At 45.2% G+C, this 12,721-nt stretch overlaps 1 protein-coding gene across 5 annotated transcripts in view; it reads right to left on the bottom strand.

The window, feature by feature from the left end:
* Positions 1-210: 210 nt before the first annotated feature.
* Positions 211-12,721, bottom strand: part of LOC129851431 (transcriptional enhancer factor TEF-5-like) — a 69,630-nt gene continuing 57,119 nt past the window's right edge. For 2 of the 5 annotated variants that reach the window (XM_055917951.1, XM_055917952.1), the window contains exons 7-15: positions 10,606-10,734; positions 10,336-10,379; positions 10,125-10,181; positions 9,307-9,371; positions 8,827-8,963; positions 8,429-8,602; positions 3,675-3,818; positions 3,334-3,486; positions 211-3,098 (exon numbers count right to left, since the gene is read on the bottom strand). In XM_055917951.1, the coding sequence (XP_055773926.1) occupies positions 2,985-3,098; positions 3,334-3,486; positions 3,675-3,818; positions 8,429-8,602; positions 8,827-8,963; positions 9,307-9,371; positions 10,125-10,181; positions 10,336-10,379; positions 10,606-10,734 (1,017 nt within the window). In that variant the 3' untranslated portion in view covers positions 211-2,984. Of the gene's footprint in view, positions 3,099-3,333; positions 3,487-3,674; positions 3,819-8,428; positions 8,603-8,826; positions 8,964-9,306; positions 9,372-10,124; positions 10,182-10,335; positions 10,380-10,605; positions 12,649-12,721 lie in introns of those variants that run through there. The other 3 variants (XM_055917953.1, XM_055917955.1, XM_055917954.1) reach the window with 2 other exon arrangements.

Here is a 12,721-nt window from a genome sequence, read left to right as displayed (position 1 = left end):
TGGAACCCTTTTTTCTACTCATATCATAGGCCTGCTTGGGCCTACTAGGCCTACTCTTCTGGTCATCAGTAGAAATGTAACAAAGGACCAAGGAAAGTATACAGTGCAACATAGGCCTGCTGTTTATGCAATACTGTTTGAACAGTATAACACTGCCATCTACAGTAGTTTACAATGTATTTCATCTGTGAAGGAAACTGTATTGACCAATCAAATGAACAAACCTGTTTTAATGAGTTTTCAGGGGGAAATGGCCCCAAAGGCACCATGCGTCTTTTATTGTTCGATTATACATTTTGATTTGATTATATAATACAACCCCCTTAGTTTGAAGATAACAGAAAATATTAAAATGCAATGCACAATTGGTAACCAAGGCCACAATAAACCACCTTTTAACCAAACAAACTTGCCCATACCATTCAGATTATGATACATAAGATACAGTATCTCATCATCAATGTCAACAAAAACACACAACGTTTTCAACGGATGCTGAAAGTCACAAAAACGAACAGAAATCAATTAATTATGATAATGATAATAAAAAACACGGGCCTGTAAAAAAAGATAAAATTGAGAAATCCACTAGTAAAGATTAAGCAGTTGTTTTAAGTCTAGCTCTTGAAGTGTGACATTCAAATCCTGGTGTACTAAATCCACCATACAAAGTCTGATGTATGAATTCTTATGACAGAAGTCCAGTGAACCGTCCAAGGCAGAGACCATAGCTAGGGGATGACATAGCTAGGGGATGACAGTTATTGTGTCTTTAGTATAAAGTTCAGCTCAGCAATACTTGTAACACCACCATTTCAATGGCAAAGGATAAACACATATGGCCCATATCCCAGCCCAGCCCTGCCCTCCCACCATTCTTTTCAATATAAATAACAATCAATGGTCACACACCACAGCACAGAGGATAGCTCTCTTTCAAAACATAAAATCTGTTTTTCATTGGCTGATCGCATTGGCAAATTAAGATTAATTTCTTGAAGGTTCACTCATAAAATAAGAGATAGCTTTTGTTTTTATTAATTCAATTTAGGAAAGAGAAACTTATCTTACACCATGTAGGGTTAGGGAAAGGGCATACGTAGTCAGTTGTACAACTGAATGCATTCAGCCGAAATGTGTCTTTCACATTTAACCCAACCCCTCTGAATCAGAGAGGTGTGGGGGGGCTGCCTTAAGCAACATCATTGGCAGAACAGCAGATTTTTCCACCGTGCCGGCTCAGGAATTCAAAACAACAAAAGTTTGGTTACTGGTTCAACGCCCTTAACCACTAGGCTACCTGCCGCCTTTCCAGATTGAAAGTGATATCCATCAATTGGGATCCATGAATGGGGAGATTGGATTGGATTGGATTAGTTAAAACTCACTGTAAAATTTGGTCAGTTCCAATTCGGCAAATTCTAATCTAGTGAACATTTCACGGTAAGGTCTACACCTGATGTATTCGGCGCACGTGACAAATAAATAAAAATTAATTTGATTTGATTCTCAAGCCATATTTTTAAGAAAACAGTGTTAATGTTAATCACAAATATAAACACGTCCCCAAAAGAATCCTATGTAACACATATTCCTGTAGCATCCACTGACTCACAGTACAGAAACGGTTCATTTCAATAACAGAACTAAAGGCTGAAAATAAAAATATTTGTTGCTTCACCCCTTCTTGATCTTTTAAGTGCACCACAGCACCATGATGTGTTGTTGTCTAGAGACCCGTAAAAGCCCAGGGATTGGAAACTGAGTGATCTGATCATGCTATGCCCTTGCTGTACACGTGGACTTCAGCTAAACTTGTAACCATTCATGATAACACATCACGAGAAAAATGAATAATAGTTTAATCCATACCATAATATTCCTGGATCAGAAGTGCGCTTCAAGGATCTAGATGAGAAAGGATGAACTGCAGTCATGTTCAGTTTCCTATTCTCCTATTCAATGATGCATTTACATCTGTCCGGTTTCTTTCTGTTTATTTAAAGACAAGAGGTAGTAAATAAGGCATTCCAGAGTGGCTGGCAACTGATCAATACTTGTCTTTGGAGAAAGGCACTTGGTTGGCATCCTATCTAATTTATAAACACCCCTCGGGAGGACCCTTCTACGATCGGATTATTTTGTGTTTGCTCTTCTTCCATGGTTGTTGTACCTGTACCATTCCAATCTATCCACTTCTTCTTATATTGCTTAGAGTGTGTTCCCATGGAGACAACGCTCTTAACCTTGTTCACTTTCTCATGCCCTCAGTGAATCTCAACCTACTGTACATTTACTGTCATTACCAATTTGACCCACTTGTCTCAGCATATTTAACTATATGGGTTAAAAAGTTGCCTTTAAAACAAAACAATGAATTCTCCTAATTTCCTTTCTTGTCTTTTGAGACTTCCTCCTTTTTCCTATTTCACATAAATGTGTGGAAGTTTAAAATGTTTTCATGTCAGTTCATTCTAACGTCGATTTGAATGTTACTTGGCAGTTGAGCAGTCTGTACTGTACATATTGTCACGCAGTGCTTCGTCAGCTGATTCCCAAACCTCCCTGCAGAACGGTGGGTGGGTCAGTCTTCGACGAGCCTGTAGACGTGTTAGAGCGGTGGGTCAGTCTTTTACGAGCCTGTAGACGTGTTAGAGCGGTGGGTCAGTCTTTTACGAGCCTGTAGACGTGTTAGAGCGGTGGGTCAGTCTTTGACGAGCCTGTAGACGTGTTAGAGCGGTGGGTCAGTCTTTTACGAGCCTGTAGACGTGTTAGAGCGGTGGGTCAGTCTTCGACGAGCCTGTAGACGTGTTAGAGCGGTGGGTCAGTCTTCGACGAGCCTGTAGACGTGTTAGAGCGGTGGGTCAGTCTTCGACGAGCCTGTAGACGTGTTAGAGCGGTGGGTCAGTCTTCGACGAGCCTGTAGACGTGTTAGAGCGGTGGGTCAGTCTTCGAGGAGCCTGTAGACGTGTTAGAGCGGTGGGTCAGTCTTTTACGAGCCTGTAGACGTGGTACTGTGCCCCGTGTTCACTCGTTGAGACCTCGAACACAAACGCTATACACAGCAAGGTCTCCTGAGTGTCACGGTCTGTCACCACCTGAGGAAGGAACAGTAGGTCAACACGAGGTCAAATACATATCATCCAACTGTAGTCCTATACAGTAGGTGAAATATCAATCAATTCACAAAGCACAACAAAAGGAGGAACAATGAAGCAAAACAATGATGTCAAAAACATAATCTATTGTTCTAGGTTGAAATACAGTGATAGTAACTAATTTACTATTTGGGAATACACTATCTTATTATCTTGTAATAAAGCATAATGTTACCTGAAGTATAGTGAAGTTTTCCAGAACACTGTTCATCATGTATTTTTCTGGCAGGTGTTTGAGCTTGTGGATGAAGTTGATCATGTACTCGCACATGGGAGAGCGGTGGATCCTGTAGACACACTTCCCTCCCTCCATCCGGGCGTACTCCGTCTGAAATTCACAAAAGGAGAGATTTTAACTCAGCAAAACAGCAAAACAACATCTGACTTGAGGCAAACATTGTGACTGCATGAAATGCAATTATGGTGTCTGACAGTACATTTTATTTTAGCTTTATCTAACCTGGTAAGTCAGCTGTTTTGTGACTATAAAGCAGACCCAGTGGATAATGGGCTCACCTCTACTTTCTCGACCACCTGTTTGCCGAAGGAGCAGACTTTGGTGGAGACGGTGATGGTCATGTTCTCAGAGCTGCTGTATTGGCTGCTGACTCCGTAGAAGGAGCCTGGGCCATCCTGCATTCCACTGCTGTTGAGATCCGCCTGCAGAGAGAGGACACACACAGGACAAGTCAGATTAAAGCCTAACCCCTTTTTATTCTACTCTAAATGAGAGAATACTCAAACTACCAAAAGGGACTGTGTGACAGTGTGACTGTGTGAGAGTGTGACTGTGTGAGAGTGTGACTGACTGTGTGACAGTGTGACTGCGTGATTGTGTGACTGTGTGACAGTGTGACTGACTGTGTGACATTGTGACTTACTGAGTGACTGACAATGTGAGAGTGTGACTGACTGTGCGACTGTGTGACTGACTGTGTGACAGTATGGCTGACTGTGTGTCAGTGGAACTGTGTGACTGATTGAGAGTGTGACAGTGTGAGAGCGTGATTCCGTGAAAGTGTGAGAGTGTGACTGACTGTGTGACTGACTGTGTCAGAGTGTGACAGTGTGACTGACTGTGTGTCTGACTGTGTGAGACTGTGACAGTGTGATTGTGTGACTGACAGAGTGTGACTGTCTGTGTGACTGACAGCATGACTGTGTGACTGACTGTGTGACAGTGTGACTGTATGAGAGTGTGACAGTAGGGCCTCCCGGGTGGCGCAGTGGTCTAGGGCACTGCATCGCAGTGCTAACTGCGCCACCAGAGTCTCCGGGTTCGCGCCCAGGCTCTGTCGCAGCCGGCCGCGACCGGGAGGTCCGTGGGGCGACGCACAATTGGCATAGCGTCGTCCGGGGTAGGGAGCGTTTGGCCGGTAGGGATATCCTTGTCTCATCGCGCTCCAGCGACTCCTGTGGCGGGCCGGGCGCAGTGCGCGCCAACCAAGGGGGCCAGGTACACGGTGTTTCCTCCGACACATTGGTGCGGCTGGCTTCCGGGTTGGAGGCGCGCTGTGTTAAGAAGCAGTACGGCTGGTTGGGTTGTGCTTCGGAGGACGCATTGCTTTCGACCTTCGTCTCTCCCGAGCCCGTACGGGAGTTGTAGCGATGAGACAAGGTAGTAATTACTAGCGATTGGATACCACGAAAATTGGGGAGAAAATGGGCTAAAAATTATTAAAAAAAAAAAAAGAGAGTGTGACAGTGTGACTGACTGTGTGAGAGTGTGACTGCGTGAGAGTATAACAGTGTGACTGTGTGACGGTGTGACTGACAGTCTGACAGTGTGAGTGTGACTGACAGTGTGACTGACTGTGTGACAGTGTGACTGACTGTGTGACTGACTATGTGACTGTGTGATAGTGTGACTGACAGTGTGACTGACTGTGAGACTGTGACTTTCAGTGTGAGTGTGACTGACAGTGTGACTGTGTGAGGGTGACTGACTGTTTGAGAGTGTGACTGACTGTGTGAGAGTGTGATTATGTGACAGTTTGACTGTGTGAGAGTGTGACTGACTGTGTGACAGTTTGACTGTGTGAGAGTGTGACTGACTGTGTGAGAGTGTAACTGTGTGATAGTTTGACTGTGTGACTGACTCTGTGACAGTGTGACTGACTCTGTGACAGTGTGACAGTGTGACTGTGTGACAGTGTGACTGACTGTGTGAGAGTGTAACAGTGTGACTGTGAGAATGTGACAGTGGGAGAGTGTGACTGACTGTGTGACAGCCTGTATGACAGTGTGAGAGTAAGACTGACTCCATGACAGTGTGACTGTGAGAGTGTGACTGACTCTGTGACAGTGTGACTGACTGTGTGACTGTGTGAGAGTGTAACAGTGTGACTGTCACTGTGGCAGCCTGTATGACTGTGTGACTGACAGTGTGACAGGGTGACTGACTGTTTGACTGATAGTGTGACTGACTGTGTGACAGTGTGACTGACAGTGTGACTGTGTGACAGTGTGACTGTATGGCAGTGTGACTGACTCTGTGCCAGTGTGACTGTGTGAGAGTGTGACTGACTGTGTGACAGTTTGACTGACTGTGTGACAGTTTGACTGTGTGAGAGTGTGACTGTGTGAGAGTGTGACTGACTGTTACAATGTGAGAGTGTGACTGACTGTGTGACAGCGTGACTGTGTGAGAGTGTGACTGACTGTGTGACAGTGCGACTGTGTGAGAGTGTGACTGACTGTGTTACAGTGTGAGAGTGTGACTGACTGTGTGACAGTGCGACGGTGTGAGAGTGTGACTGACTGTGTGACTGTATGACTGTGTGACAGTTTGACAGTGTGACAGTTTGACTGTGTGACAGTTTGACTGTGTGAGAGTGTGACTGACTGTGTGGGCTCCCGGGTGGCGCAGTGGTCTAAGGCACTGCATCGCACACTAGCGACCCATGTGGCAGGCCGGGCGCAGTGCACGGTGACCAGGTCGCCAGGTGTACGGTGTTTGCTCCGACACATTGGTTAGATGTGCATTGTGTCAAGAAGCAGTGCGGCTTGGTTGGGTTGTGTTTCGGAGGACGCATGGCTCTCGACCTTCTCCTCTCCCGAGTCCGTATGGGAGTTGTAGTGATGAGACAAGACTGTTACGACTACCAATTGGATACCACAGAATTAGGGGGAAAAAATATAAAAAAGAGTTTGACAGTGTGAGTGACTATGTGACTCTGTGACAGACTGTGTGAGAGTGTGACAGTGTGTCTGACTATGTGACAGTGTGACTGTGTGTCTGACTAAGTGACTGTGTGACTGACTGTATGACAGCCTGTATGACAGTGTGACTGACTCTCTGCCAGAGTGACAGTGTGAGAGTGTCACTGATTGTGTGACAGTGTGAGAGTGTCACTGACTCTGTGAGACTGACTGTGTGACACTGTGACTGCCTGTGTGTCAGTGTGACAGACTGTGTGAGAGTGTGACTGTGGGAGAGTGTGACCGTGTGTCTGACTATGTGACAGTGTGACTGACTGTGTGACAGCCTGTATGACTGTGTGACTGACAGTGTGACTGACTGTTTGACTGATAGTGTGACTGACTGTGTGACAGTGTGACTGACAGTGTGACTGTGTGACAGTGTGACTGTATGGCAGTGTGACTGACTCTGTGACAGTGTGAGAGTGTGACTGACTGTGTGACAGTTTGACTGACCGTGTGACAGTTTGACTGTGTGAGAGTGTGACTGTGTGAGAGTGTGACTGACTGTGTTACAGTGTGAGAGTGTGACTGACTGCGTGACTGTGTGACTGTGTGAGAGTGTGACTGACTGTGTGACTGACTGTGTGACTGTGACTGACTGTGTGACAGTATGACTGTGTGAGAGTGTGACTGACTGTGTTACAGTGTGAGAGTATGATTGACTGTGACAGTGTGACTGTGTGAGAGTGTGACTGACTGTGTGACAGTGCGACGGTGTGAGAGTGTGACTGACTGTGTGACTGTGACAGTGTGGGCTCCTGGGTGGCGCAGTGGTCTAAGGCACTGCATCGCACACTAGCGACTCCTGTGGCAGGCCGGGCGCAGTGCACGGTGACCAGGTCGCCAGGTGTACGGTGTTTGCTCCGACACATTGGTTAGATGTGCATTGTGTCAAGAAGCAGTGTGGCTTGGTTGGGTTGTGTTTCGGAGGACGCATGGCTCTCGACCTTCTCCTCTCCCGAGTCCGTATGGGAGTTGCAGCGATGAGACAAGACTGTAACGACTACCAATTGGATACCACGAAATTAAGGATATTTTCTTTTTTTTAAAGAGAGTGTGACTGTGTGACAGTGTGGGAGAGTGTGACAGTGTGGGAGAGTGTGACAGTGTGGGAGAGTGTGACTGACTGTGTGACATACTGTGTGAGAGTGTGACAGTGTTGGAGAGTGTGACTGACTGTGGGACACTGACTGCCTGTGTCAGTGTGACAGACTGTGTGAGAGTGTGACAGTGTGTCTGACTATGTGACAGTGTGACTGACAGTGTGGCAGTGTGACTGACTGTGTGACAGTGTGACTTTCAGTGTGAGTGTGACTGACTGTGTGACAGCGTAACTGTGTGACAGAGTGAGATTGTGACTGTGTGACAGTGTGACTGATTGTGTGACAGTGTGACTGACTGCGTGACAGTGTGACTGACTGCGTGACAGACTGCGTGGCAGTGTGACAGTTTGACTATGTGACGGTGTGAGAGTGTAACTGACAGTGTGACTGACAGTGTGTGAGTGTGTGACTATGTGAGAGTGTGATAGTGTGACTGACTGTGTGAGTGTGACTGACTGTGTAGCATTGTGACAGTTTGACTGTGTGACTCTGTGACAGTGTGTGATTGACTGTGACAGTGTGAGAGTGTCTGACTGTGTGAGAGTGTGACTGCTTGTTTGACTCTGTGACAGTTTGACTATGTGACTGTGTCAGAGTGTGATGGACTGTGACAGTGTGAGAGTGTCTGACTGTGTCAGAGTGTGATTGACTGTGACAGTGTTAAGAGTGTCTGATTGTGTGACTGCCTGTTTGACAGTGTGACTGGGAGAGTTTGACTGACTCTGTGACAGTGTGACAATTTGACTGTGTGACTGTGAGACAGTGTGACTGACAGTGTGACTGATTGTGCGACGGTGTGAGAGTGTAACTCGCTGTGTGACAGTGTGATAGTCTGATTGTGTGACAGTGTAGGTTTAAATGTGTGAAAGATGTATTTTTCTGCTTTCAACCATGTTTAAAATCCATACACTGTCCAGTAAAAAGGTGAGGATTACACAATAATAAAGGTGATTTGTCACCCACCCAAAATTTGACTAGGAAAAAGGCATTCTGTGGGCCTTTCTCATAAAGCTCTTTGAGTCCGCCCTTCTTCTCTGGGAACTTGTCGTAGATCTGCCTGATGTCCACTGCCTCCAGCAGAGGGTCGCTGTAGGACGGGTTGGTCTGGCCAATGTGGACAAACAGGTGTTTGCTGTACTGCAGGGGGGAGAGAGAGGAAGATGATCAGACCAGCCACCATGACAGAAGTCTAGCTTGGCCATACTGAGTTAGCACTAGAAATGTAATCTGTCTCGCGTGACTATGTGGACTGTAAAACAAAGGCCTTTATCGTCAACTTTCATTAGCACTGTTTGGTTAGTGTGGTTAGTTAATTTATTTGGTTAATGTGGTTTGGTGGTGTAGTTGGTTTGGTGACTCACGTTGTCAGGGTCCCTCTGCACCTCCATGAAGGCAGAGTACTCTAGCATCCGCAGCTTGGAGGAGGCGATGGTCCGGTCCTGCCACACGGGCACCGCCGTAGCAGCCGGGGGGAGGGGGGGTGCCAAAGGCTCATAGTCTGAGAGAGAGAGAGAAGAGAGAAGAGAGAAGAGAGAGAGAGAGAGAGAGAGAGAGAGAGAGAGAGAGAGAGAGAGAGAGAGAGAGAGAGAGAGAGAGAAACACACACACACAGAGAGAGAGAGCAGAACACACACACACAGAGAGAGAGAGAGAAGCACTCAGGCTGAGGTCTCCAAAGCTGATGTTTAATTTCTGTATTAATGTTAAGCACCAGATATAGTGCTGATGTGTATGTTATATCACGTGTATCATTACTGTCATCATTGGACAGTTCCCTCTTTTAGGGATCATGAATGAGGATGTACTGTATGAATGCAAACTGACTTTGACTCCATACTCACTTGATATAGGGGGAGGGGGAGGGCCTGGTAGAGTTGTGTATGGAGACGGTGCAAAAGGTTTGATACTGAAAGAGAATGATTATCACATCACAGTTGAGGAGTCAAACTTTTCAGTTTTCATCCAGCTGTGTTTATTCCACATATTTCCAAAAGTGAAATTCCATGTGAAACCTGGTTATGCTAGTGGCATGTGGCTTTGGGCTTCATTGGCATGTCAGACAGACGTGGATCCACAGTATTATGACACGTTTCTCAACATAGGCATGTGTCTGTGGCTGCACCAGCTAGGCGTAAGTCCACCTCTGCTTCACTCTGTCACCACTCTACACCATACATTTAGTGATGCTTTTTACATACACTGATTGGTTGGTGGATTGATTATTTGATTGATGTTTCTCTGTGTGTGATTGTGGCACATCATTTTAGAGCGATGCTTAAGTGTGCTACGTGAACGTTCACAATGGGCCAAATCCTAACTTCAGATACGCTTTTTGTGCAAGTCATGCATAGATGTCAATGGAAGATTTGCTTTAATATTGGAGTGACAAACATGGATCTCAAGTTAAGTTAGGTGCTGTCATAGACTAATGTAACATTATGCCCCCAGTTTGTCATGAAATCACCCTATCGTGTAACGTCTTTACATGCCAAATGGCCAGAACGGAACGACTTTGCAAACAACTTCACAGCATGTTTGGTCTCTCTCTCAGACGTGAAGCTGGTTGTGCCCTGGTCGTGAAGTTAGTGCAGGAGCAGGACACATACTGAAGCAGAGTTAGTGCTGCCTTGTGCTACAGCTGGACCAGGAGGAAACTTACGCATAGCTGGCGCGGCCAAACCCAGGAGTCCTTCCCTGGTTGAGCTCTAGAATCAGCCTGATGTGCACAAATGCGATCCGTTAAACATGCCAAAGAGAACCCGCCATTCCAATTCCAGTCACAAGTGTCAATCAAACAAACAACCAATCAAACGAACAGTCCAAACACCTGAACCTGTCACTCAACAGATAGTAAACACAGTCATACTCACTCCTGAGAGGGGCCGGGTTGTCCTGGGATAGGGCCTGGCCAAAACTGGAAGGCAAAGATAACAGAGTCGGTTTCACAGAGTTTCACAAAAGCTCTGTCCTCAAGTTATATATTCACAGGCTCATTTGGTCAAGCTTTACATGAAGTAGCTCAGGGACTGTACTGTATTCCCATAGCCTACATCAACTACTAGTACAACAATAATGTAAATACTATCAATGCAGAGAAAAAGCAATCATTGCAACCCCAAACCCAGTGTAGAAGGGCTCACCCTGGCTTGCGGGGGGTAGGGAGAGTGGGGCAGTGGGGGTAGCTGGCTCTTGATCAGGCTCGGAGACACAATCTGAGCAGACGACAACGCTGCCATGTTCTGGAGGGCCTTGTCTTTAGATGCCTGGTCCTGTGGACGAGGAGGGGGAAGTGAGGGAGATGCACCACTAGAGAGCAGTCTAACATCTAATATACACTGACCTGGTTGAAGTAACTATTAGGCTACTCACAGTGCCCCGAGAGGAACACAGTTGGTTCAGTAGTTTAAAAAACAACAACAGTTACAACAATTCCTACTAGCTATCACTACTATATTTATACTGTAAATATAACATTCTCTGATCTTCTTCTGTACTCCCATTAGGATCTTCAGTAAACAAACAGCCGATCTAATAAATAAATAAAACATCTGAGTCTTAACTTCAACTACGTGTGGAGTACTAGTAGGCTACAATAATGAAAAAGAAGACGTGAAGAGAACATGTTTATGATTAATTCAACGAAGCAGATCAAAAAGATTTTAAGCCACATAATCAACGAGAACATTCCAGGAGTCACATGATTCTAATTAGTAGAGACCTTGAAGGAAATGCCTCCTGCAGAAAGACAGACTGTCTGTGAGAAACTGTGGTTGACACAACCACTCCTATTATGGAAAAAGTCATGTAAAATAGAACAAAAAGTTCCTCTTCTCAATACAGAGAAACAGGACTCTTGATGAATATATACTGTAGGACTAATGGTCGCATTGGCCAGTACACTGCACTGTATGTGGTCAGATAACAATTGGTATGAATGTGATTTGTCTGGAACGTTCTGCTGATTGTAATGGTCAGAGATAGAAAAGCAAAGCGTAGATGGTTATGGTTAAGCTTGGCATGTTTGTACCTGGACAATCGAGAGCATTCAACATTACTGTATGTCTACCAGCAACAAAAAAACCATCCTGAACCATCAGAAACAACACTTTGTGTGTGCCTCAGCACACTTGAACCAGTATCTTAACCCTCATAGCAATATATTGCAATCATATTGTCATTGTACAAAGCAGAGTAACAGGGAAGAGTGAAGTATCTCTAAAGGCCAACACCTTTTGGTGTATTCTCATCACTGTGCAACTATGTGACATTTCGTAGAAGGAAACAACATATCCTACATTTGCCTTGTTGGTAGTATTACTTCACGTCTTGAAATAGGAAAGACATGTACCTGTAGAAGCAGCAGAAAGCTGACCTAAAGAATCTCCAAATGCCAAATCTTTAGCGTAAACAAAGTCAACTGAAAGTACCAAAACACAGCGAGTGCGCTGTGTGAAACTGGTAGCAGTGATTTACTGAGCCACAACTGACTATAGACTCTGACCAGGTAGAGGAACACAGGCAATGTTTATGTTTCTCTACAGTATCACAATGTGACGATTCTAGCACTAAATAGTGTTAGTGCAGCCCTAGGTTAAGTAGTACCGTACATATTGGTAGTGGATGGGGTCATAGAACTGCGAACAGTATAGAAGATCTCTGAACCTATGAACATTAATGCGTTGCCTCATAATTGGACCAAAATATCACAGTGAAAATAATTACAATATTATTTTGCGGATGCTCAATTGGATCGTGATATTGGTCCTTCAAAGTATTGATCAGAAAAAGTGTCTGGTTTTGCATCCAAATTCCACCGTGCCTCAACATCCTCTTGGATCACAATTTGTATCAATAATAGCCTATGGACATGGAAGCATTTCGCTACACCCGCAATAACATCTGCTAAATATGTGTGCATGACCAATACATTTTGATTTGATTTGGAACTGACATGGAATGTTTGCTAATGCTGTTGCAGACTTATGTTTGTACGTAGCATACACTAAACAAGTGTTACAAAGAAGTGTGTCCTCAGAGAAGCAGAACCACCCTGCAAAAACATGATAATCAATTATCATCATGATCAGGTACGATGCACAGCAATGTGGTTCCAAGCACACACGTTTCCTATGGCTAAGATCTGCTTCATTATAGGATAGCAGTGAGGTTGGGTTGCCATGCCAGCAGAGGGCATTAGCAGAGTGGACGATGCACTGGCACCGCCAAGCAGGTGGGAAGCAAATCGTAAAAGTCAAA

Source organism: Salvelinus fontinalis, chromosome 3 (assembly GCF_029448725.1).
Source record: "Salvelinus fontinalis isolate EN_2023a chromosome 3, ASM2944872v1, whole genome shotgun sequence".
NCBI classification, from domain to species: Eukaryota; Metazoa; Chordata; class Actinopteri; order Salmoniformes; family Salmonidae; genus Salvelinus; species Salvelinus fontinalis.
The sequence above is the reverse complement of the archived record's forward strand: the minus strand, read 5'-3'. Positions and strand labels throughout refer to the sequence as shown.